At 36.7% G+C, this 27,863-nt stretch overlaps 1 protein-coding gene across 4 annotated transcripts in view; it reads left to right on the top strand.

The window, feature by feature from the left end:
* The window catches only part of YAP1 (Yes1 associated transcriptional regulator), an 85,598-nt gene extending 58,076 nt beyond the window's left edge, over positions 1–27,522 (top strand). Inside the window, exons 5-9 of one of the 4 annotated variants that reach the window (XM_084223813.1) lie at positions 9,117–9,298; positions 10,804–10,851; positions 17,901–18,031; positions 21,994–22,106; positions 22,715–27,522. In XM_084223813.1, coding sequence (XP_084079939.1) covers positions 9,117–9,298; positions 10,804–10,851; positions 17,901–18,031; positions 21,994–22,106; positions 22,715–22,953 — 713 coding nt within the window. In that variant the 3' untranslated portion in view covers positions 22,954–27,522. Of the gene's footprint in view, positions 1–9,116; positions 9,311–10,803; positions 10,852–17,900; positions 18,032–21,993; positions 22,107–22,714 lie in introns of all 4 variants that reach the window. The other 3 variants (XM_084223812.1, XM_084223815.1, XM_084223814.1) reach the window with 3 other exon arrangements.
* The last annotated feature ends 341 nt before the right edge of the window (positions 27,523–27,863 follow it).

Below are 27,863 nucleotides of genomic sequence, written 5' to 3'. Positions count from 1 at the left end.
CTTTGTTCCAAGACTCAAGTCTAACATCTTTGAAATGGGTTTGAGGCCTTCAGCTACACAACTTAAGTGTCATTGAAGTCCTGTGGCTCAAACTTTCATCCTCCAAGTCTACAAATACAGCTTTAAAACAGTTTTGTGTTAGGGCAAGTCACAAACTTTAATATCTAGGAAAAAACTAAGTATGAAAGGAGGGTCTTCTTATGCCAAGCACAGCCATAAAAATGACATGGGATCAAAGGAGTAGGGATGGGAGGGGGTTAGTTCTTAGGCCTGTGTCAGCAGGATTCTTGTCTAGTGGAGCATCTGGTAAAAACATGCTGTCCTACCTTCTCAGTGCCTTTGCAGGCCGCATAGTAAGAGGCCTTGAATTGCCTTGGTGTTTCATTTTATTTAGAAGAGAGGTTTTTTCCGTTGATGGAATTGGAGTATCAGGTTGAACTTGTCTTTTGGACCATTTTGTCTTTTCTGCTGTTGTTCATTGGTCATTCTTCACAGATCCTACTGGATTTTTGAGCCTTTCAGATAACATAATGCATTTTCTTGATACTCAAACATCTGGATAGGAAGCAGATCAGCTATGCATTCAGAGTGGCTGGAATTGATGAAGTAGAAGAACATCTGCTTTTCCTATAAAATCAAATTTCCTAGAACCAGTTGAGGTTTAAAATTGTTCAGCTTTTTTGCTGTAAGTTTCCAAGAATTGGCTTTTGTATCAAATATCATTAAAGGGATTTTAACTCTTATTTAAGTTTGCCAACGATAGGACTTGCTTTTGAAATGCAACCATAAATAATTTGCCCTTTGAGGGTGCTTAATATATTAAATTGAAAGATGAATTTGAAGTGGGAAAATACTGGAAACTGGCAGTTGATTTGTGCTGGTTTAAGTTTGGTGTGGAGACCTTACTACTCCAGTAGAATAGCCAGACAAGTGTCTGTAGGGATTGGAGTAAAACAAGATATTGTTTGAGTTTCCTTGGGTTTTAAAGTCTTGTAACTTATGGTCATACCAATGTTGCACACTCTCAGTTTCTTTCCTGGTTTTCCAATTCTTGGAGCTGCGATCATGGGGTATGAAGCAAAATATGTGACCTCAGGTTGAAACCACTGCCACGACTTTATCACTCCCACTTAGAGATAATGTTAATGTTCTTTGAAGTTGTGCATGAATTTTGGATGAGAGGGAAGGTAAGGCAAAACAATGTTTAATATCATTAGGAAAAGTGCCATAGGGGCCCTCTGTACAGTAGCTGCTTGACTGCATAATTGGAAAATGAAATAAAACTGATGATGGTAGTACGATTACAGAGAATGTACACCAGGTTTTTCTGCATCCGTATTTTTTTTTGGAGTATAAAACCTGTGCCTTTGAAAAAGTGAAAAGAGCTTATTCAGAAACACTGTAGTAAAATGTACATTTAATTGAAACATATATTTATCATTTCTGCTTAAAGAAAAAGCAAGCTAACACACAACAAGGTTGAAATTCAATTAAAGCTTAAGCTTCAGTGCATCTGCACTGAATTTTTAAGTATCAGAAATTAAAAGGAGGTATTCTGTAGTGTTGCTTTCTTATTCCTTACCTATCTAGCACTTTGTTTAATATATATTCCTTCAAATTAGTTTGTAGGAGCCTTTCAAGATGCAGATTTTTGGGCAAGATAGAACTGGAGTTCTGGATTGGAAAACTGGAGTTTGCCCTTTGTCTAGTTTAAAAAAAAAAAAAAAAAAAAGCCCAGACTTTGTGTCTGATCATAGTAGCATTTAAGACTTCTTAAATTCCACACCTGCCTTCAGTTTTTTGCACAAAAAGCAGAGCATGAGCCACAAGTGGCTTTGGTCTGCAAATGCAGTGGCATATCCTCTTTACATACTCTGTAAAACAAAGGAGGATTTGACTCATCTAAAAAGGTCCAGTGGTATTAGATTTTTCACTTGCCTGTCTCTGCTTTTCCAGAACAGTTTCAGGAGATCACTTAGGATGGGGTAAAGACGTCTGTATTTTGGTATGTGTGTCAGAGATGTTTACAGATGAAGCAGCATCAGTTTTCAGTGAACCAGTGACTTCTGTCAAAGCCTGCTGCAAATCTGCAGAGGCAGATGAAATTTCACTGGTAAGCATCCCTTTGTAAAAGGCAGGTACTGCCTTATAGTAATGACAATAAATAGTTATTTGTTGTGTATGATTATATCAGAAAGTGAAAACTGGGTTTGTTTGAAAGCAGGATGTATTTATACCTCTTAACTGAAGTTCACTGAAGAAATCACTAAATCTGTCCACAAGTGTTGTGTCAGGATGCAGTTACCTACTTTAGGTAGAATATTTCTAGACTATGAAAAAGAGAGAAACCCACACTCTTCTTAAGAATTCATCAGGACAGTAGGTTTATATAAGTTTACACCTGTTTTGTGGTTTGTTCTGTTTTCAGAGTAATTGAATCCTGTTCAGGAAAGGAGATTTATGGCTAATGATGTCTGGGTGCCAGTAAAAATAACGCATGCTTGCAGCATTGTGCTAAGCAGCTGTGATAGGGAAAGGAAACTGCACTCCTAACAGGGCTACTTTTTCCACCGTATCCTTCTAATACAGCAGTTTGCACTTTCCTGTAATGAGCATACTGTGTTAAAGTTGAAGGTGGATCATTTTGAACATGATTCATTATCTGTAATCTAAATATATATATACACAGTAATTATATAGTCTGTATCTAATCATATATGATCTTAAATTCAAAGACATCAGGCTTTTTGTCTTTGAATTCAATCATGCTGAAACATGATGGTAGTTTCTTTTATATAGAAGTGTTTCTTGACAGTACACTGTTGATTTTTTTTTGCAGTAGTTTTTACTGGATTTTGTAATTTCTGTTTAATTATTTCTATTGGACTTATGACAAATTAAAAAAATATGAAGATGTGCAGACACATATATACAGTGTTTGTTCTACTCAAATTAATTAAAGGAAACCTGCATTTTAAAAAGTTATCACATTATTTTATTAGAAATTGTAAAGAAGCTTGTCTTTTGGTTAGTTAACCCAGGAAGTATTATGTGGTGATTAAAGAATGAAACTGTTCACAGCTAATAGCCTTATGTAGACTTCTTGCTGAGTAAACTTTGGTTTAACATGTGGACTAGCTTTCATTAAATATATTTTGCCAGAGTAAGTGGACAGACATATGAGGGCTTGGTTAGCTCAGATTCCTGCACTTGCTGTAGTCTTCAGTGTTTCATACATAAAATTTAAATTTAAACCTTTATTAGTTCAGGTTTCTTCTCATAATCTGTCCAGTGCACTCTGTCTTATATAGTTCTGTAGTGCTGATACTTACAGTGTCAGTTGCATTCTGTAAGTCAAGTAATTCAAAACTTGTTTAGCCTTCCAAAATTAAAATTGATTTTTTTTTAAAGTGAATAAGAGTTATGTAGAGAGTTAAAAGAGAGTTTTAATAAGAGCCCATTATTTAAAGAGTTTTCTTTTATATGTGTGCACTGAAGTTCCTAAAAGCTACTTGCTTAACTTACTTTACTGCTGAATATAATTTATATTTGCTTTTTTGGCTGGCCAGTATATTTTAGTTCTTCTGAAACTGGCTTACATTGAGTGAAAGTGGTTTATAAATACTGCTGTTTACTGCTGTGGGGGGAAAAGAACTGACACAGCTTTTTGCTCCAGTTTAGTTACCAGTGATTCAAGAGTCTATACATGCTGTAGAGTCTTAATGATGCTCAAGTCAGTCTGGCTATTGCACATCTACATTTGAAAATACAGAAAAACTTCAAAAACAATGGCAGACTTATCAAAGAAAAAGGAACTTAATTTATATTGTTTTAACCAGCAGGTTAAAACAAAAAGAAAAATCCTAATTTAATTTGAATGAAACTAGTTGATAAATGCAGAGTAACCAGTCTGTAGTTTTGACATGATTCTGTAATAGTATTTTCATTGGATATTTCTTGCTTTAACCAGAAGTTCAGCTCAGGAGTCTGTTTTCAGCTCAAGAATATTTCTGTTTGCCTAAGACACTAAGATTTGTTTGTACACTTAAACAGCAAAATGAGCCCAGAGAACTGTCTATTTGTGGTTTCCCCCATACTCTTAAGATCCAGGATTGTCAGATTAATCAGAGACTGAAAGCAATGGAATATTTTATTGTGCTAATTTTTAGGTTGTTTCATAACAGCTGCATTATGAAACTGTGAGTGGGTTTTCCTTAGAGTAATATAGCAATACATTATAAAGAATACAATCCAGAAAAATTACTTACATCCTGATTAAACAACAAATTGTAGAAGGCCTTTCTTAAAAAGCTCCTTGGAACATGGTTTTTATTACGTTCAAGACTCTTTCAAATCCTACTGGCATTTTTTTTTTCTTCATCGCTCTTTTAAATATAATCAAAGAGGATTTTTGCGTTTGTTGAAGTGTTGCAAACTAGCACCAGGTAAAAACCAGACTATAGCCAAAAATGATGCACAATAGCTGTCTAGTTTCAAAATGGAGCTGAAGGGGACAAGTTCTTTAGTTCCCCCAATGAAAACATTGATTCTTATTAGTAAGGACAGTCAGCTGTAGTATGCTTGCATCCTGAGCTTTTTTGTTGTTGTTTGCTCAACTAAATAGTGTCTTCGAATTGGCGGATTTAAATTAGGTTTAGCTTTGAAGGGTGGAATTATAAGTAGGAAAGAAACAACATCAAACATTCAGCTGTGTCTCCTAATCATTAAGGGTGCAATTTCTGTATGTAATTCTGCATAGGAGAGAGGTGCTGTCTTATTGCAAACTGTCACTGCCCTGGGATTTGGGATTTTCAACTGACAGAGGATCTTGGGAGAGAAATTAGCCTTTTATGCTTGAGTTGTTAAAAATTTGTTGGCCTTTTCTCTCTAGCACCAAAGCCTGGTAATTGCTTTTCTCTCTTGGTTTTGTTTTTTGGGTTTTGGTTGTTTGGGTTTTTTTCATTATGTCAACAGCAGTCTAAACTTTTTTCAGGTATTGTCTGGTATTGTCTGGTATAGCACAGAAGAGGCATTTCTGCTGTTGAGAGTAGAACATTTAATGTGTAGCTTTTAAAGACCAGTAATTTTCTCAAAAACATATTTCAGCAATTGCAATTGACTGTATTCCACAGATTGTGGAGCCATATTTTAGGACAAGATCTTTTTTACTGCTTAAGTTGCCCATGTTTAACTTGTCTGCCCCTCCTCCTCCCTCAAATCCCCCTCTTCTAGAAACAAAGACTTGTTTGTTCCTGCTCTGCCTGTGAGGTCTTTGCATCCTCCGCTGTGTGGGTGCAGAGCCCCTTATTTAAATGCTTTCCATAGCCATGGAAGGTAAGGAACAGGATGTATTAGAAACTGGTAAGTCCTAGCTAACAGATAAAATGAAGCTCTTCACCTTTGAATTCGTGATAAGAGCAGTGCGTGTTAGGATCATTACAAATACATGAGGTGTAGAAAAAATAAAATCTGCTATCTGAGATCGCATTAATAAGCACATTCTTTAGAGTGCAGATTTCTGCAGTCATGTCCTGGTATGTAATGGGGAATTGGGAATGTAAAAAGAAAAAAAAGCTCACCAACAAAACAAGCAAGCAAAAGTACCTCGACCCCAAATCGACGACAAAAAGCTTTTAAACCCTGTGTTTTTTCCTGTCAATTGAAACAAGATGTGTTTCCTCCCCCCTGCCTTTTCATTAAATACTGTGTTGGAAATTATAGATAATCACATTCTTCTTTGAGTTTCCCTTGAAAATAGCACACTTGTGTAATCACCAAGGTGTATGAAAATCATTGATACTATTGTTGTGGTTTTTTCTCCGGTTCTTCTCTTGGATATGTAAAGTCAGTAAAATTCAGTTAGCAGCATCTTCTTCTAATATCCTAACTTTTAGTTTAATTTCACAGTTAAAAAAAGTTTGCTCATATAAAAAATCTGAGGACAGTTTAAAATCTTATAAATTTGAAGTCTTTTGCACTTTTATTCCTGAAATAATAAAATATTCAGAAACAACCTTTTAATGATGTGCGATTAATAATAATAATAATAATAATAATAATAATAATAATAATAATAATAATAATATAGAAACTGGAATTTTAGATTTAGTTTCCAACTAATTACTAAATCATATCATTAAGTGATCCCCTGACATTTACTGATGAATTTTAAGTATACACCAAAGTCTCAATATCTTATGATATTCCTGCTTTAGATATGCTTTTTCTTAGAAATACTACTTTCAAAATGGACATTAAAAGACATTTTGGGGATCTAGGATGAGGGAATAAAATGAAAAACATCAGATCAGAGAAACATTATTTCTTTCTTAAAATTACAAAGTCAGGAGATGAGAAGAATGGAGCAAACAGTGGTCAGAGAGAACAGGAATAATACTACCAGCTGTCAGAAGGACACACATATAAAATAAAAAGAGCCGAATGTGGCATGAGCAGGAAATACAAAGCTGCTTTTTTGAGGAAAAGAGATACTTGTATAGTGCATGAAGGAAAAACAAATTCATAACATATTGAAGGAATGTTAGTGATACTGCACTGAAATGTTTAACTAAGGTTAGACACTGTTAAATTTTTATGAGGTTTTCTGTAACATGACTTGGCTGTGAACTGCATTAAGGTAGGACTCTGAAACCATGATTATATAATTGGGGACTGGACTAAAAAGGGAGTGTTTTTAACCGAAAGAAAATTGACGTTTTTCAGCTTTGGGCACTTAAATTTTACAAGCTAATTTGCTTTTAACTTAGATGTGCTCATTTCAGGTGACTGTAATTTTTGAATTTTTCTCCCTTTTGACTTTACACTGTAGATGACCTTCCATCTTGTTTATTAGCAGGGTTTGGATCCTGGAACTTCTGACAGGTAGCACAGACTTCGGTTAGGGTTGCAGAATTAACTAACAGCAAGAGAAGGCTGTTTTTCATTGTCCCCTATTAACTTTATTTCTGCTTATAAGGTGAAAGAGAGTAAGATATATAGAGCAAAAGGCATGGTCCTGGTTCCAGACTTGAAAAGAGAGGAAGGAGGAGATCTGTTTCCCACTCCAGCAATGTCTTGTCTAGCTTATCTAAAACTGCTAAATGGGCTGCCTTGCTTTTTGCATTGCTTTCTGTAGCTTCAACTTTGCTTCAACTTTGATACATGAAGGTTGAGTAATTGCTTTCAAACTTCCAGCAGATATTGCCCAGTGGAGCTCCTGGTGCTTGTAGTTGAATGTTCACTGCCCACAGGACAGCTGTTGATAGTGTTAGGACTTTTGCTTAAGTTTCTAGGTCATGTCTTGGGCTAACTTCCTGTCACTGGCCCAGAGACCACAGCTCACATGGCAGAGCTGGTTAATTGGCTCACTCTCGTCACCTTCTGTCCTGAAGTTCAGTTCTGATGGTGAAGTGGTGCTGGATATCTCATAACATCAACTGTTTGATTTTAGGCTTTGGTCCACAGGAATGTAATTTTCCCACTGGTGTTTTTTTTCATGCTGCATCAGGATGAGACTTGTAGGTTGGAACTGAACTGCAGCCCTAGTTGTTTCTACTTGGCCCAGTTTCTCTTCCTACTTCACAGGTTCACTTACCTTACAGGAAGTTTTATCATATTAGCAATTATATGTATGAAGCTCTTTAACCAGCAACTGCATGAAATAGTTTCAAATTACTGTAAGCTATTTTACAGCATTTTATGTTGGCTGGACTAATGCAAATATGACCCTTCTGCCCATTAGACTGGTGAGTCTGTGCTGGACCAGTAGATTAGTTGAAAGGATAGAGACTGCTGGGCTGGGTCTCTAATTGGTTTAGTATTATGTGATAAATATATGTTGGCTTTCTTGGAACAGAAGAACAGCACTATTGTACCTTAAATTGAACACTCAAAAGACAGTGGAGACTGAAGGGCTTTTCAGTCAAAAGACGATGCAGAGTTTTTTGGTAGTTAGAAATGTTGTTATTCCAGGAATCCTCTATATAGTGAAAACATTAATTCAAACTAATTCTGATGGGTTTTTTTTCCCACTTCACTCTGTCATCCTAAAAGAACCTCTCTTTTTTTCCTTCGTTTCTGTAAACCATAATCCTCATTCCCAGGAAAAAAAAAAAATCCCTGCCATTCTTCCATCACTGCTTCAGCAAATGCATTCTGCAGAATACTGTGAGTGTTAACAGATTCAGTCTGTTACAGAGAACACGATGGAGATGGAGAGCTAATTCCAAGCTGAAAGCCCCTGAAAATAGTGCCCTTTCAATACAGTCAGCCTTTCCCACTCTCTCTTCCACTCTGGGAACTCTAGTGCCTCTGTTGACTTTAACCATATGGGTGTCATGTGAGGGAGAAATCAGGCCTCATACATCAAATAGATGCATCCCAGTTATGTATTATTTTATAAAATAAAATCGTCTTAGGCTTTGCTCCCCAGGAAAAATGCAATGCATAATTCTGAGGGATAAAAGAAAATGAAGCACTAGCAAAATGTGTTGTTTGTTGATGTCCATATTTATGGCTGTATAATTTATCTGCCATTTCTGTAACAACTCTAATTTTGCCTAACAAGAAGCTCTAAATGAAGTCTCTAACACTAAAATAGTGATGGGACAAGGATGTGAATGCTGGTTGCATCACCTTGCACCACAGCAGGTTGCCTTTAATTGTTTTCAATAAAAGTACAATGATCCATTTTGTCGTTCTGTGTGTTCTCAAGTTAAATGTACCTAAGATTCCACATGAATAAAACAAGTTATTTACTATTTGTGTTTGCAGTGAGAATAGTTTATTAGAAAGAAGAGAGATTTTTCAAATTCAACTTGAAATATTTTACTACCACTTCTGAATTTTTCAGCAGTTAGCACATTAAACTGTTTTTAGAAGCTTTTAGAATAAGTACGTGGTCTTAACCATGAGACTGTTCCATTAATTTTGCACACATTGATTGCTCATGCATGAGCATACGTTTCACACTCTGGATATTAGTGTAGCTGCATGTTTTGTACTGTCATGCCTTGTAATTTTGTATATTTTTTAATGTATACCTTTTATGAATACTACTTTCCTTCATGTATTTGTTTGAATTTATTTTTTAAATGTTTATTGTTTTGGTTCCTTAGCCATGAATCAGCGAATCAGCCAAAGTGCTCCAGTCAAACAGCCACCTCCTCTGGCTCCTCAGAGTCCCCAGGGTGGTGTGATGGGAGGGAGTAGCTCCAATCAGCAACAACAGATGAGACTTCAGCAGCTACAGATGGAGAAAGAAAGGCTGAGACTGAAGCATCAAGAACTGCTTCGGCAGGTGAGGCCACAGGTTAGACACCTACTTCCACTATTTCTTTTGTATGCTATGTTTTGATATTTCTAAGTTGTTGTTTCAGTGAGTCTTAAATACCAGTGACTATACAAAAAGCCTTGAGATCTAAAAAGGTCTGAATTAATTCTCTTACTGATATCAGCTTGGTGGTGAAAGTATCTGATTTTTTAGACTGAAGAATTTTGCTTTCCTCCCTCATTCCTCCCTCTAACAAAACTCTTAAAGAGCAGGCTTCACAAACTATAAGGATGACAGCATGGACTGCTGATGTGATTGGATATTCCTCCTAATAATATATTTCATATTCATTGAGTTCCAAGTCATGCAAAAAGTTATTTCCCACAGCTACTTTAGTTCTCCTTTTTAAGGGGAGGAAAGTCTTCAGTTTTAGAACTTGTTGCAGTCTGTAGGATTTTGAAGTATTTTCAAAGTTTATATAAGATACATTAAAGAGATGCCTCATTGCCAAAATCTTACCTGTTCGATAGTGGAGTGAGCATGAAACAACTGAATAACTTGTGATGCATTTTGAACCTGTGGTTTTCTTATGCTGAAGAATTTCTCACTTCATAATAAGGCTGGAAACTATGCCTTTTAGTGTTTTCTACTATATGGATATGGCTGTAGCAAATATTAAAGTGTAGGGCTGGACTTTGCAATCTCTGGATTGGAATTCGGGCTTGATCTCCTTTTGACTCTAAGCCTTCTGCTTTGATTGTTCAATCTGAGTGTTTTAATAGTTAATACTATCTGTGCTAGATACTTAAGATATTTCTTTGGGTTTTTGACACTTGCAGACAAAGCACTAATCTTTTCTTTAAGGAAAACCTAAAATCTTTCCCTTTTCACTTTGGGTGATGGGCCTTGTATCAGAAGAGGATAACATCTTAATGTCTTCAAAGACAGCTTTTCTCTTTCTTCATCACCTGCAGTATTCTGTCCTGGAATCTGACTTCCGTTATCCCCTTTGTAGTCAAGGACTGTTTTGTAGGAATCTTCAGCATCTCTTGGTGTAAGATGGGTCATCTTTACAGCCATTACTTTTTATAGTACTCTAGGTAAGAATACATTGCAAAGGTGGCATCAGGACTTTCTCTCTGCTTAAGCACCTGGGCTTCTGCTGTTCCTGCTTTGCAATTAATCCACAAACAGACATTTTACCCTGTGCTAGCATGCTTCTAGGTAGGCCTTCTAATTGTGTTCTTGCCTCAGTTGTCATTGAGAACCTGACTAACTTTGGAGCAGGTGACAACCAGTTCTCTTCATGTTGTTCTCCTTAGTCATTAAGCTTATCTGTCAAATATGCATCCTTGGTAAATCTGTGAGTTTTGTTTCACTGTGTCATGATTTTCACAGTTCTTAACTCCCTTATCCTGTCTCATCTGGCCTGTCTCGGGGGCTTGATACTACAAGATGGTGTTTATAAGACAGCCTGCATAGGTAAACCGTGCAGCTAAAGTAATTTTTATCCATCTTATTTTTACTCTTAGGCTTTGCGGAATATCAATCCCAGCACAGCAAATTCTCCAAAACATCAGGTAGGCTCTTAACTGATGTTTCAGCGTAATTAGAAAAATGAAAGCATTAAATTAGGCTAGCAGGGAACTTTTTGCTACATGAATACTCTAAAAAAGAAAAAAAACCCAAACAAGAAACCAGCCTCTGCCAGGCACATTTTTGAATCACTTTTCTGGTCACAGCCCTAACATTGTTTTTAGGAGTGCTGCATTACCACAGCTTTATATCAATATTTAAGAGCAAACAAGAGGAATTCATTGCACATTTTTTTACATTGAAAACAAACTTCTTGTTTAGCATTCTTGAGGATACTGTTCCAGTCCTGATGTCATCAAGATGTTTATTTGAAGCAAACTATCTAAGGTAGTAGTTGGTGACTTTTAAGTACTGTTCATATGAATGTTCTTATCAGTTTGTTAAAACAGGTATGATCTTAGAGAAGGATATCTGTTATCAGTTAATGAAAAGTCACTTGAAATAGTTATGATTTTTAAGCATGCATAGTATAACAGAATTACTTAATAGATTAGACTAACAAAATAATGGCTATGCAGGTATATTTTTTCCATTTGGACGTTTAACTGGCTCTTGCATACAGACATTTTCTGTATAGGAAACAACAGTTATGAAAAGCTCTGACCAAAATAAAATTGTTCAAAATATGAAGCATAATAAACAGCTAATGTGATCTTCTTTCAGTTGCTAAAGTTGAACATAGAATGAATCTCTGGAAGGGTGGATTTATGGATATATTCAGAGAACTTCATGTTTACTATTGTTAACAGTGTTTTAATCTACTGATTCCTAGTACCAATATTTATATTAGCTTGTACTGTACTTTGTTTTTTAAGAAAAACCTAGGCAAGGACCTAGGCAAGAAAAACAGAATAAAAGGAAGTATCGTCTGTTTGGAAGCCATGAGTACTGATATACTGTTGCATTCTGAAGAGTAGCACAAACCTTGTATGTTACTAGTTCTGAGATACAAGAACCTCAGACCTTAGTGCTGACACCCTGGAAAAAATACTTTCTTGTTTGGCAATACCAGAGCAGCTCTTAAACAGAAGCATTTTAACTGAGATGTAGTAATTTGATTCATTAACAAAGCATTAGCCACATAATGATCTTATCCATCAATATTAGATCCTGTCTGGAGGAGAAAAAAAAGGTCCTCAAGAATAATGGGTATACAAGAGAATAAACAAAAGAGAACTACTCCACAGTAGTGGAGTAAAACACCTTATCTTCTGGCATAGTTAGGTCATTCATAGGGGATGTGTGTCTTACAGAATGCCAAAAGTGTATTCTGCTTTCTTCTGTGCCTGAAGCCCTGTCATTGTTCACTCTTCCACTAATTTCTTCCTGTTGCCAACTCAAGAAAATACAGGAAATAGGGAAGTTTGTTATCAGTTTCATACTGAACTCTGTAAGATGAGGGTTTTGGAACTTCTTGAAATTATGGCTTTAAATCCTAAAAAACAGTAAAAGCTCAAAGGGACTATACTGATAATTCATTAAATGTATATGTAATGGTCACTCTGCTCTATTTGGAGTGGAAACTGATGAAAGGAGTTATACAAAAATCAGGATTCCATTTATATTTAAACTTGCTTCCTACTATACTTCCTGCCTGGGTTCAGTTTTATTCGTCTGCACTTGCTAAAATGAGTCAAAGTGTGTGTGAGTGATCCGTTGAGTAGAAGAATGGGCAATCATGTCACCTTTAAAGTTCTGTAATACTAGACTATTTGTGTCACACCATCTAAATGTACTTTTTGAGTTTTCATATCACCTCGGTAATGTAATGAATAGCCACAGGTGGAACAAAGTGCTTAGAGAACTGCTTCTGGGTTCTGGTTCTCTAAATGCTTCTTGAGGCCTTGTACTCCAGAGGCAAATGTAGTCTGTCTTCTCTGATGATGCTGCTATTGAAGTCCCAGTCTGTACATCTGATCGGATCACAGCTGACCTAGTTAATCTGGAAAATATATAGAAAGCATTAAAATTTCTTTGTTCAACTTTTTCTTTCAGACAGGTCTTTTCTTCTTTTTGAATAAAATCAATGAAGTTTGGAGGAATTACCTGCTTCCCTGATGATAAAGCTGTACTTGGGGGCGGAGTAATTGCTTCTCTTGCTAGATGTTAGATATTCTTTTAAGGAATAATAAAAATTAAGTCTTCATATGTTCAGTGCTCTTAATTCTGGGAGAGCTAAGTCTGTTTTAGAGAGGGATTGCCAAGGTCTTTTGTTTGTAAAGAAATTATGTAACACTTGCATTCTTGAAGCTTGCATCTAATGAAATCTCTTGTATAGATGGATTAAAATCATCTGAGAAATGTTCCTTAACTTTTAACTGGATCTCTGAACTTTTCATGTCACACAATCTCTAGGTTAGAAGGGACTGACTGGTAGAGGTCATCTACACAAGACCCTGATCCTTCTTTACATTTTTCCCCATGTAGCCTGGATACACTACCATGGTTGTATTTATATCTATGGTCAGGTTTTTTTGGTACTGGCTAACCGTAGTGTTTCTGCCAGGTTTTGATCTCTCTGCCATGGTACTGCAGTGTGCTGTGGTTACACTAACATTCCAAGTGTTGTGTATGGAAGCCTTACCTTCCAGAAAGAGCAAATGATGGCTCAGCTTCATTTTTTATAGAAAGCACTATAGGAAACTCTTCTTGTTTGAATGAGAATGTATTTTACTGAAATTCTGAGAATGTCAAAGGTACCTGTAGCAAAAATTACAACTTTCAGACTTGCTGTGTATCAGCCAGAACTGTTGATACATCCAGGAAATTTAAAAACACCAAGCATCTGTTCAGTTACTTGTGCTTATCATGATCAGTTATTTGTGAAACCTTAAAAATGTCTATCTGTTTTAGTAAAGAGATTGCATGACTTGACTTTCACTCCATCCCCACTAGCTTTCTTTCCATTTTCCTGCAGTTAGCATCTGATTGCCAGCAATTTCTAATGTAGAGCAGATGTCAATCAAGTTTTGTGTATGTCACAAAATTGAACAGATGTTAAGTAACAGATTTCTTCCCTTACAGTGTGCTGTGGAAAGAAATAGAGGCAAATAATGTTGAGGTACTGATGGTACTTATTCTTGGATGTTGTGCAGACTATTTTCTTGTGCTGAGAATGGAAGATTTCTTATTTATTTGCTGCTAATATTAGAGTATTTGCTAGTAAGATCAGCATACTACATATTTATAAGTTCCTCTGTATATGCTTGCTGATTCTGTATCTGCTACTTGTTTCTAGCTTGTTTCTAAGCTTTACAGATCAACAAAATGATTGTATTGCTTGCTCATATGTGTAGATCCTTATGGATAAATACCTTGTTTAAAAGTCTGTATAGTAAATCAGAACTGCATTCACTGGCTGTGCTGGTTGTTGTGACTGAAGCAGTGAATGGTCCATTTTCCGCTCGGTCCTCACAAATTGCCCAACTCCTCATTGCTGACTTCATTTGTCTTCCATCAGTCCCCATGTCTTCCCTGTTTCTTTTGTATATGTGCTGTAACTTTGTGGAAGCAACTGGTGCTGTAAATCTGCCCATAAGCGTTGTGGTCTTGTCTTTCCCCTAAAACTTTGGTCCCATCCCAGGAAAGCCTGTGGATCATTTCATAGTCAAGTGATGGTTGGGGACAGAACTGTTAAAATTGGTGCTTCTAAAGTAAATTTGCAAAACCAATTATCAGGATATATTAAGTAAAATTGAGTAGCATATCATAGGTTTAGTACAGTAAGAATATAAGTGAGTTGCACAAGTCATCTGCCTTTCCTCAAAAGCCAGTGAAGATCTTAAAAGGGTTGTATTATAAAGTTAGTTTGAACATGGTGTGAATGACCTGTAACTTAATGTAAAACTTAATCTGTCTGGAATTATGAAAAAAAAAGTGCATGGGTCAGCCAGATAAATTACACAGTGCTGACCTTATTTTAAAAATTATTTAAGGAGATGACAAGTCATTTTGGTCTCTGTGTAATAACTAGAATTCGGCTTTGGTGCTAACAATAGGAATACTACGCCTTTCTTTTCCCAGAGGTACTTAAAACAAGTTTGACATACTTAAAAAATAAGATGAGATCAATTCATAGAAATCTAAGCCAGGATTTTGTCATAGTTTCATTTTTGCCTCCAGACTTTAAATACTTGTAATAAAGCACATCTTTCAGAGCATGAATTAAAAGCCTTGAGTTCACATTGCTCTGTTTTGGAGCTGGGAGAGACTTGGACACTCCCATACATTTTTTAAGTACAGAAAACTGACAACTTTTTTTATTGCAAAACAGGTTTATAAGGAAGGAGAAATGAAAAGACTTTTCTTCAAGCAATGCTTCAGCTTCCATTTTTTATACCTTTTAGGAAATATAGTCTTAACATACTCTTTAGGCATTTAGGAAACTTTGTAGCTTGTCTTTTTTGGTAATTCCATTTTCTTTCAGGCTCCCAGAATGACATAAATTTATTACTTAGATGAGTAATAACATTCTTTTGAGGGGAAAGTGCTTCTGACTCCTGTAAAAGTAGCAGTAATGCTACTTATAAATAGTTAAAAATAGTTGCCGTTTTCCATTTTTTAGCAATGTTGTTAAAACAAAGATAAAAGTCATACTAATTTTAAAAATACTAGTTTCACTACGTAGTACATGCCAAAGAATAGGCAAAATATAGTTCTTTCTCCTGGTTTAATACATCACTATAGTGGGCCTTTAGAGAAATGAGATTTTTTTTGTTTTAGCTGGCTAGCATCTTGAGCTATATTTATTTTTACCGTACTGTTAAAGTTCATGTGTTGATGAAACATCAACCTCTCCTACACTCTGAGGGTTTAGAAAAATACAAAGGTAACTTCACTGTTTTTCCGAATTTCTTGTTCCTTTGTACTGACTTTTTTTCTTATACTAACAGAAGAAAAATTGTGGGGTTTTTTTTCTTTCTTGGTGTCAGTAGCTCTTGAAAAAGGGACATCTGGATTTCTTATCTTCCTCACAACTACTGAATCAGGAGGCAGTTCCAATTGGAAAGGCCACACAAAGGAGATAAAATGTCACATTAGTTCATATACAGAAATGACTCGCTGTAGATTTTCCTTTGTTACCACTCCTTGTGGCACTGGTGTGTGATTAAGCTGCTTCTGCAGTCTGGTGGCACTTTTGGCTCCTCCTTTTCATCCAAATAAGGGACTGCAGCCCAAGGAAATAAAGATGTAGTGTACAGATCAAACCAAGAGGGAAGGGGAAAAGGACACAGCACATGGGTGAGCACTTCTTGATCTATCTCTGGGATAGCTGGTCTAAGACCTTCTGCCATCTTCAGATCAGTGTTTGGGAAATTCCAGGAAGAACACTTCTTTCCTTTTTACAAATGGATGAGTCTACCTGTATGTCAGGTAACTTGTCACTGATACAAGGTTGCAAACTTAGCTGTGAAATAAGATGTCATTATATAGGCTCTACATTTGTTTTTGTTACATAAGCAAATGAAAATCATATGGATAAACCTTTAGAAATTAAAAGATGTCTAACATCCTGTGATCTGAAAATGGGGATGGGGTATTATTACTGGTTGTTAGAATAGTGGCCAGATAAATGGTGATAAGCAGAGGGTTAGGTTTACTTGAAAGAGTACTTGGGTGTGATGAGCACAAAAACCAATGGTATGCTTGTACACTTTCTGCAGAGACCTAATCAGCTGTAGTGAGAAAATTTTTTAGTGCAAGACATAAAACTTAAAGGAATATGTAGAATAGCAATCCATAAGAATGGGAGTGAAGCATATGCAGATTAGAAAAGAAAAGAAAAGAAAAGAAAACAAAACAAAAGAGAAAAGAAAACCCGTCCATAGGAAAGCTTCAATACACAGTCTGCTGGAAATAAAATAAAATAACCTTAGATTTCTTAAAAAGAAATTATGTGGAAAAAGAATTGGGGCAAAGTTAGTTTTACGTACTAAAAGACTATAGTGTAGTAGTCCTTAAGCTTATAATTGAAAATGGATGAAGACCTCTCATTTTACAAGTGAGAAATACTAAGTGTTGTCAAGACTGACAGAATTGATTTTGCCTGAGATTATCTCCCCAGGCGCAGCCTGGAAGTCACATACTACCAGTAATGGTGACAGGATAGTCAACAGATTTATCAGTCTCTGCAGTAACAAAGCTCAGTCTTGGTGGGACATTGATGACATTTGAATAGAGTTGCTTGAAGAAAATTACTGTATTTTCACATGTGTAACTCATGGATTACTTGTTTAAAAAGGGGAGAGGGGTCACTGGAAATTACATTAAATGTTGCTTATTTCCATCTGCCCTTAATATAATGCATTTTATGTTAGCGTTTACTTTCATCAATTTGTAATTACAAGCTTATTGAATGGTTTGATTCAAGCTGGTGAACATTCAGATGTGTAAAAAATTATATGCAATTTAGTTTTGTAGCTTCAGAAGTGCAGTGTCTTGGCCTTACTAAGAAATTACTCAGAATTTGAAGAGCTTTGAAATTTATGTAGGGAGCTAATCACTGATTTGATCAGTCAGAAATTTCAAATGCATGCCTCAGACTGGAAAAATGAATGGAAACTTTTAGGGAAAGACTTGAAAGTTTGACTGAAACAAGAAGGGTACAAAGGAAGCCAGGAACTAAATCAGAATTTAAAAGAAATGGGGATAAAATGCTATTTAGCAGAGCTAAACAGATTATATTAGGGTTCAGATAGTATTAACAATTCTTGTTTTGGTTTAAGTATAGACTTAGCAGAAAGATACTGAAGTGAACTAGAAAATATTTGTGTAAGCATACAGATATTTATATCCATAAATACATTTACAGTGCAGTCTCTGTAACAGTGGTCATGGCTGCTGCAACTTGCATTTTCATTGAAGCCAGTACAGATTCTTGCTTTGTCTTCAGAAACTAGTTTCATTTCATTTAACTCTTGTAACTGGAAGCAGTAAAAGCATCAATTATCTATAATGTCATGTGTTTATGTATCCAGAAAGTGTGTTCAAATGCCTGACATGATCTCTCTTTCTCCCTCTCCTGCTGTTCTAGGAATTGGCTCTTCGTAGCCAGCTTCCAACCATGGAACAAGACGGTGGATCTCAAAACCCCGTGTCATCTCCTGGAATGTCTCAGGAACTGAGAACAATGACTACAAATAGTTCTGATCCCTTTCTTAACAGGTTTGTAGGAATAGCTACTAGAGGAAAGAAATTTGATTTAAAATTCTGTTTGGTACATGTAATAGTTTATTTTGAACATCTGTCCGTGCCAAGAGCCACAGCTGTAAATGAATCTTTCCTTAAATGGCAAGTCTAGTAAAAGCTGAAGATTAAAAGCTGTCTCCTGTGGGAGGAAGTAGTCTGTTCAGACTTGTAGGAAGGTTTTTATTCAAAGTCATAACATGTTTGCCTCTGCATAATCTGTTGACTAACAGTCATTTCAAATTACTGACTCAATCTGTGAATAGTTCGCTGTGAGATCAAATGAACTGTGAGGCACATTTAGGATTACAGCTTGAGGTTCATTTTAAGGTTTCTCCATTCACCCCTCCCTTCCACTTCAGGTATTTAGCAGTATTTTTACTCTGCTAATGTTAGGTCTACAAATAGGGGCATGTTTCATTTTAAATGCTGTAATATTTTGAAGTTTATATTTTCATTCAAGATTTAGAATCTTACAATATAGACTAGTCTTTCATAAAACTTTTTCCTAAATCCCTCTGACTTGAAGTGTTTATTTTGTTGGAAATACTGTTCAAATTTCAGCTTGCAAATTCTTCCTACCAAACATTACAACTTTACAGACACTGCTGCAGCTTGAGAGAAGTGATAGCTGTATTTTGGGTAATCCCTTTGGGAAGATTTATCTCAGACAGACAATTATGATTAGAAAACTTGATGTTTTTTGGAGGGATTATCCTATACGGAATGCATCCTGTAGGGTGTTCTTGCATGAGGCTCGGCTGTGCTGGCTTTGTCCTACGAAATAAAAGAGACAAGTCACTATAAACCTGACTTGCTCTCGTATGAGAAGCCTCTGTAGATAGGTGATGGTATCAATGTGGTATAGTAACATTCTAGCTTGAACTGCTGTTCAAGGCTGTTGCCATCATGCATCATACAAGTCCTCACATCTTCAAAACCTGTCATCTGATCTGAAGGAAATGCATCTTTAGGTTTCAAATGGCCACAGCAGAGGCAGTTTATCCATTGTGAGTCTACGCACATAAAATATAAAGTGATGGATCTTTGCCGTTAACTAGAAACAGAGGAAAAAGCTAGAAAGGGCAGATTTGCTTTCTGTAGTTTTATGGCACTTTACTGCAACGTGCAAAAAGATACTGCTTGCCTGGTTGCCTATATGTTTTTTGGTTTTATTTTTTAATGTAGCCCTTAACCCAATACAAAATATTATAAACCTGTATTTGACTTGAGTTCAAATTATCTTAATTTGCATTTTGGTCTGAAAATTTGTCTTGTGGCACCACACTTAATTCTGTCATATGGGTGTGGGAAAGGGATTTTTAAGAAAGCCAGCTGCTTCTGTGGCTATGAATATGCGCTTCTGTGAATATGCACTTCTGTCTCAGAAAGCAGTCCAGTAGTTTTGACCTAAAGGTCTTGTTGATACTCCTTATGTTAAAGTTCAGACTTTGAGAAATGCTCCTTTCTATCTTTTTAGGGTGTATGTAAAGTTCCTGGTGAGACAGTACTAAATTTAGGCTCCAGAGTTATCTATTCAGAGTTTAGGTTGTTTAATATTTTCTGCTGCCTATATAATAGAAATATTAAAAAAATTGCTTCAATGCTACATTGAAGCAATTTGAGATAATGCTCAGTAGTGGTTTAAAATGCATAATCAAATCAGCCGGCTATCTTCAGTACTTACTGTCATTATGGTATATTTGATTTTTTTTTTAATGGGATATTCATCAGTGCAGACTTCATTAGACTATTTCACCTTTTGATTTGCCACACTTGTTTATATATTTTTGTCGGTTAGATTTATATTGGTAGTGATGGTAGTTCTCTGTTTAACTCCTAAATTGGTATTTCTTCTTTTGTATACACATATTTTAACAATGATTATTTGAAGAAGAATCCACTCTCTATTTTGGGTAATGCTGTTTAGTTGCATGTGGTAATTTTGGGTGGTGTGACTACTAAATGAACAAATCCTTGTTGAAGAAAGAGGAATTGTGTATTAAGGAGCAATTTGATGAGAAGTGCTGGACATTCCAAGTGTGAGACCAACAGCCAAAAAGCCTTCTCCACTGGAGTGATTTGGTTCAGCATAGTCTCAGTTCTGTTTTTAGTATTTTGTCCCATAAAGTAAACCAGATTTTTGTTCACAGAAGTTCTAAATTGTTTAATTACTAGGATTGTATCAAATGTGTGGTGATTCTATTCTTAAATCAATCTAAAAAAAGATAAATATTTATGATTTATCTATAAAGAAATGTTAGGTTCCTTTCTTGTATGGCAAAGGTGTCTTCATGGAATCAAATATATATATTTATATACATGGCTGAAGGCATTCTACTGGCATCTGATATTTAATAGCTGTTCATAATTTTTTTGGTTCTTCATACTTGACAAAAAGACATACACCATATACTTCACAACTACATCATGAGGAGGATTAGTATGTCTTCAAATGATAATTTGAACAGTAAATCAAGTTGATGTTCATTGAGGATGCCAGATGGAAAATCAGTAAGGATTCTCAGTGAATCTCAGAATACATAACCTGAAGAAATACAGATTTTGAAAATATTTTGTGAAGACTGAATATTAGAGGATGCAGGGGCGAGGGAGGTAATGGTGGCCTTCAGCAGCTGCTTATGCAGGCCTCAGCTCCTGCCAGCAAACTGCTCCAGCATGGGCTCCTCTCACCATGGGGCCGCAGGTGCTGTCAGCCTGCTCCAGCACAGGTTTCCCATGGGGTCACAGCCTCCTTCAGGCATCCCCCTGCTCTGCCATGGATCCTCCACAGGCTGGAGGTGGATCTCTGCTCCCCCTGGCATCTCCACAGGCTGCAGGGGCACAGCTGCCTCACCATGGGCTGTGAACCATGGGCTGCAGTGGAATCTCTGCTCTGGTGCCTGGAGCACCTCCTGCCCCTCCTTCTGCACTGACCTGGGGTCTGTAGGTCTGCTCCTCTCAAATATTCTCACTCCTCTCTCCCATCTGCTGTTCAGCATTTTTCCCCTCCTCTTAAATATGTTATGACAAAGGTACCACCACTGTCACTGATTGGCTCAGTTTTGGGCAGCTGCACCACTTTGGAGACAGCTGGAAGCAGCTGGCTGACAGGAGATCAGCTCCTCCTGCTGTGTCAGACAGTGATTCCTGCAGACCCCTGCTACCAAAACCACGCTATATAATCTCAACACAGTGCACTACTTCCCCTCCCCTTCCCACATTTTCCACTGTGGCTCTCTTGGTCTTGCTTGCTGCGCTGGCAGGAGATGGCAGTAAGAAAGTGAAGGCATGTAAGGCCCCATGCCATCAGTTTGGTTAACTGTTCTGTCAGCAAGATCATTCTGAGCAGGGTTTGTTTATAGGATGGCTTCTGTACCAGGGTTTGATTTATATTTGGGTGCTCTCTTGCCTTGACATGTGTGACTGAACAAGCAGTAATGCAGCAGCGGGAAGCAATTGAAGAATTGCTAAAGGAGTTCCAACTATTTATAACAGCAGCAACCTAAAAATACACTTCAGTGGTTGATTAAACATGGGAACATTAGTTAGAAGTATTTTTTTATCCTTATGGAAGCATAAAAGGGTGCACCATAATTATTATTATTTTTATAATCGTTATGGATTATCTGATATGCTTCGAAAGGTTTTAGCTGTGGGTGGGTGTGAAAAGATTAAAATTATGCACAACACAAGTAGGCCATTTCTTAAAGCTGCTTAGGTATGTTCTCATCAAGTTAAATTGAATCTAAATAATATGGTTTTAATTGGAAAAGGTCTGCATAAAATAAAACCCCGGTGTCTCGTGCAAACAAATGCTTCAGCTTTTTATTAGAATAGGGGATTTCTCATGGTAGCATAAATTAGTTCAAAACAAGCATCTATTTTATTTTTTTCAGTGCTCTACCCTCATTTTTTTTCTCCCTTATCTTCTGTTACAGTGGAACATATCACTCCAGAGATGAAAGCACAGATAGTGGACTTAGCATGAGCAGTTACAGTGTACCCAGAACCCCAGATGACTTCCTGAACAGTGTTGATGAGATGGATACAGGTATGGTTTGTGTACATTTTTAATGCATGTTTTCCAAATACACTTGGATCCATTTGCAATGAAAACAAGCAATTCTGAAAAGCTCTGATACTTTTTGTATTGTTTTCTATATTTTCCTACTTCTATTTCTCTGATAGAAACATTAGATTTATGAAAAAATATATTTGTAATCAAGTGTATTGGGAGGATGGGGAAATTGCTTGTCAGTGGTATCACTCCTGTTTTTATAAGGAATTTAAGTGCGTTTGCTTTTTGAAGGAATGTTGTTCAGAGTTAAGGATAGTACCTCATCCACAGTTGTTTATACTACTCCGAAACTATATGTGACTCAGTATTGTCTTTTTCCTTCAAGTGTAAAAATTAAATTGTGCTAAATGACATCAAAGATCTGTAAGATTTGGGTCAGTAGGTGAAAGTTGGAAACAAAGGCATGTTCTTTGTGCATCTGCATGCAGTCAAGTTATCTTTGAGGTTCGTGAGGGATTTCTGTGAGTCACACTGCTTGTATGATGCAAGAGGTACATGATTAACCTTTAACCAGTTGTCCTGATAAATTGTAGGTTTGGTACTTCCAGTATACTTAATATCCATCTTTGTGTTATAACTAGGTGACAGTATCGGCCAAAGTAACATACCATCCCATCAGAACCGTTTCCCAGACTACCTTGAAGCCATTCCAGGGACAAATGTGGACCTTGGGACACTGGAAGGAGATGGAATGAATATAGAAGGAGAAGAACTGATGCCAAGTCTGCAAGAGGCTTTGAGCTCTGACATCCTTAATGACATGGAATCTGTCTTGGCAGCCACCAAGCTAGATAAAGAGAGTTTTCTTACTTGGTTATAGGGGCCTCAGGGAGACTGAATTCTAAATCTGTGAAGGATCTAAGGAGATTAGGACATCTGTATCTGAAGTTCAGAACAAGCCAGTGTGGTGCACTTTGGCTTGTGTTCAGAAAAAGTAAATGAACAAGTACTCAACAAGTTTGTTTGGGTTTGCTCTTCCTTGTCCATCGCTGCTGTTATATATTGCTGACTTTTTTTCACAGTTGACTCTGAAGAACAGACATCTTCTTGATCTTTTTCTATTGCTGTTGCAACTACTGTTGGAGGGGGGTGGGGAGGGATGATGAGCCTATTTTGGATGACGAATGCCATTCCTTTTGTCCTAGCGTGCGCTTGCGTATCATTTTATCTAAGTACTCAGATTTGAGAGTTAATTTCTGCATGTCACTGCTTGTAGTTTGCTCAGCTAGTTATCTCCTGCTGCCTGTGGCAAGTGGTAAAACATGACATACTGGGGTGACAAGCCAAAAATGATGTATCTGGTCAAAAGAAGTCAATACTGATTTGGAGATACGATGTAAAGGAGGGCTGAAGACTGTTTGGTATTAAGTGTTCCTACTAGTAGCTCTTGCATTAGCCACAAAGTGCTCTTGTTTGTATTTTATGTTATAGTAAATCATGAGTCATTTTACATAGAAACATATATGAACTTTGATTGTTGCCACATACTCTAGCCTAACTTCCATTTTTCAAAAATACTTTGATTATTTTTGTTAGTTGGTTTAACTGTAGCTGTAGGATGGGAAGTAATTATAGGTGTTCTGGGTTGTTTTTTTAATAGTGAAATCTAAGGGTTTTTTTCTGATTTCACACAGTCTTATTTAAATCTAAATTGTCTGCTTTTTTTTATACTTAAACCATGCCTATTGTAGCCTGATAAGCTAGTGAGTACATAAACCAGTATGTTTTGCCTGTAACTTTTTTATTTTTTTAAAGGCTAGCTTTGAATGTAATCATTAGATTTCATGACCAGTGGCTTATTTTTCATGTGTACTTGTGAGACTTTGAATTAGAATCTGATTACAGCAATGTAAAAGTTAGAGTCCTTTGTCATGTGTACAAATTTTAAATGCATCTTAAAGTAGCAGAACCATTTTAAAGTTACATCTAATCTCTCTTCTGGTTTTCAGTTTTGATCTCTAAGTGAGTTCAGATTTTAAAATCCTTAATGGGAAAAAATAATTTATGAAAAGTTTCTCTTAGGTTAACACGGACAAAAATTCTGAACTATTAATATCACTGTGTGTTGCAATGAAAAGGCTAGAACACCAAAAAACCTCTCGATAAAAACTTCTAAGTGTAATAGTTATCAAGTTCTGTTTGGTGAAAAATAAGCCCTGGACACTATATGTAGAAGAATGTAAAGATATGTGTTAGATGGTGACATGAGCAGGTAATGAAGTGTATATTAGTAGTAGAGCTTAGCATGGGGTAGAGGTGAATATGAATCATTTTTATTTTAACAGGAAAAGATGTATCACTAAGTTGTCTGCAGGAGTTGACACAAGCTTCCAAAGAGTATTTTTAAATGAACAAAATGAGCGTGAATCAAACTTTCAATATAAGCTATGAATTTTTGTGGGGCTTTTGAGTTTTTTCTGATGAAAAATAGTGTCACCAGTTAACACCTCTATAATTAAGGGCCTGTCACCATTCTCAACAGTGAGCCTTTATTTTCAAGGGTGTATAATATGACTATAAAGATACTTGTAAGCGTGAAACTTAGTTTTGGAAAAAAACTCTCAGTTAGCAGGGACTTCTCCTGAGGAGACATTTTTTTGGGGTTTACTGTTTTGCATTTTTTTTTCCAGACACTGATTATTTTTAAGCTAGTAACAAATCAGCAAAACAAACAAAAAACCCCATGATATTACTATTGCCATTTGGATTTCTTTTATGCTTCAGAAATAATTCTGGTTTATGATGATGTAAAGAATGAAAACTCTTAACCAAATCCTATTTTAAAAACTGAAGCAGCAGAGGCAGAGATTTGAAATTTGCCACTATAAATGTACATTTACTACTTTACATAAATGTATTAGTGTTTGAAAAACACAATATTTTATGGCTTGTTACGGGATACAGGCAAGTTTTAAAATAATAATTTTTAAAACACATTCACAATGATATATATTCTGCTACACCAATAATTCAGTGATTAATAGGCCACTTATATCGTGCAATGACACAGTAGCTCCTAAAGCAGTGTTATTGTGTCCAAGATAGGGATTTTAGTAGCATTTTTTAAATTTCATTATTAATTCCTCTCTCCCCCTCCCTTCAGGAAAAGAAAAAGACACTAAGTTTTCCTAACTTGAACAATCTGACATAAAACCACAACAGCAAGGAAATTCAGAGTTGATCTTATTTCAGCTGTCTTCCACAGTTGTATCCAGGGATCATGGCACATAGAGAATCACAGAATAAGCAGAGTTGGAAGGGACCCATCAGGATCATCTAGTCCAACTCCTGCCCCTGCACAGGACACCCCAAGCTTCACACCATGTGCCTGAGAGTGCTGCCCAAACACTTCTTGAACTCTGTCAGGCTGGTGCTGTGACCACTTCCCTGGGGAGCCTGTTCCAGTATCCAGCCACTCTCTGGGTGAAGAACGTTTTCCTGATATCCAGCCTAAACCTCCCCTGAGTCAGCCTCAGGCCATTCCCTTGGGTCCTGTCACTGGTCTTGAGAGTGAAGAGATCTTACCTGTCCCTCCTCTTCTTCTAATGAGGAAGCTGTAGACTGCAATGAGGTCTCCCCTTGTCTCCTCCAGGCTGAGCAGACCAAGTGGCCTCAGCCATGAGGAGTGGCTTCCCCTCAAGGCCCTTCATACCTTCATTGCCCTCCTTTGGACACTCTCCAGTAGTTTAATATCCCTCCCATATGGTGGCACCCAGAACTGCCCCCAGCCCTGGAGGTGAGGCTGCCCCAGAGCAGAGCAGAGCAGGACAATCCCCTCCCTTGCCCAGCTGGCCATGCTGTGCATGATGTCCCCAGGACAGGGTTGGCCCTCCTGGCTCCCAGGGCACTGCTGGCTCACGTTCAACTTGTCACAGACCAGGACCCCCAGGTCCCTCTCTGCAGCACTGCTCTGCAGCATCTCATTCCCCAGTCCATGCACACAACTAGATTTGATGCACTGAGTGCAAACTCCTGACATGCTGTACCTCGCTACAACAGAAATGAGTACAGAACAAATTCTCTTTCCTTGCTTTTGTGTGTTTGTCACAGCTTTAATATTTGAATGTTTTATTCTCATTGTAGAAACACTAAATGGCTTATACTGTATTTGGGTAGCATGGCTTAGGGTAAATACTGACAAACTGGGAATCCTTGAACAGCTCTAACATTAATTATGTTTTGTGATGCTTATTTTAATTAAGACATTTCCGTTCTCTCACTTATTAGGAAACATACCATAGAGATGCTGTACTGTTGGCAATCAATATTAATTCGGATTTTTTTTTAATTCTGCAAATGCATTGTTTGATGAAGTGGTTAAAATTGTTTGAAATGCAAAAGTATTTGGGTAGTATTTTATACTGATGTATATATTGAAACAGAAATCATTGTAATAATTGTAATAGCTGTTAGTTTTAAATACACTATATGCAGACAGATGGGGCTGTACAGAACTGTACTGTTAACACCCGGGTAGGGCTGCTGCTTGGGAACAGGTTGCAGTGTCAGTGAACCATATGGATCAAATTTTGTACCATTCAGTGTTGGCGCTCACCAATGCAAAAGGAGAAGAGACAATTTCAACATGATTAACACTACATAGTAAATTAGTACTACAGTGACCTTTTCACTTACAAGCATGTTTTTTATACAAATTAGCAGGTGTGCTTGTATAAAACAATTTGTGTTCTGTATCATGGAAAAAGTACTCTCCACATTTAGAATCACAGAATCATGTTGTATGTTAGAGAATTATGTCCAAAATTATATATATTACTTAACAATGTTATTTTTAGATATGAGCATGACTGTAAGCTAGGTACTTAAGTACATTCTGTTACATTATTTTTCTTTATGTAATACTTTTTCAGTTGTTTTATTTGGTATAAATATATACTTTGTGCTTAAACATCTTTGTTCGTTTTTAACATTCAATAGTATGTAAAGATATGATTTCCTTCAGTAAGATAGATGCATTGAATTGTTGGAATGCCTATTGTAGTGCATCTGTTCTTGTCCCCCTTGTCATTGCTTTTGTAGTTGTAAACTCCAGTTCTGCAAATTTGGTGTGCAAACTCACCTGAGAAACAAATGAGTTCCACTGGCTTCAGTAAAGGCTTAACATTAAAGTGTACATGTCTGTGTGCTTGCAGGAATGAAGAGACAGTGACTCTGGTGAGCATCATGCAGCTTGTGTAAAACAATACTTTAATTGCAAATGGCACTATAGTGAGACCTGGTAACAGAACATCTGGGTATCTACTAGAAGAAAGCATCCACTTTTTGCAGATAATGCTTGCCATGTTCGGATGGCAGATTCATTTTTGGCTAACTCTTAAGTTTATGCATTAATTTGTGGCAGACTATCAATAAAGACACACTATTTTCATTTCCAAGTTTTGACTTATGAATTGTGAAATATGTAATGACATACCTTGAAAGTGCCTGAAGATTTCAGTTTGAAATATCTTGACAGGTTTCATTAATTTTGACCTTCTGTATAACAGTCTGAAAGATGGGGGTTTTTTTAAATGTAGCACAATTTGGAAAGGCCAAAGTCATACACTGTTTGCATTTTAGCAGTTCCAGAGTTGTTACTGTTCAGCACCAAATGCACCAACCCTATGGAATTCAGCAAATGTGTGTGTTTTCTTGGCTAAGGGTTCGGCCCTTGATGGATTTATCAGTTTGTCTTGTACTTCTGAGTTCATAGCCACCCAGATCCTTTTC

The sequence above is a fragment of the Fringilla coelebs genome (assembly GCF_963513975.1).
Source record: "Fringilla coelebs genome assembly, chromosome: 2".
In the NCBI taxonomy this organism is placed as follows: domain Eukaryota; kingdom Metazoa; phylum Chordata; class Aves; order Passeriformes; family Fringillidae; genus Fringilla; species Fringilla coelebs.
Note: the sequence above shows the minus strand (reverse complement) of the source record. Positions and strands in the feature narration are given on the sequence as shown.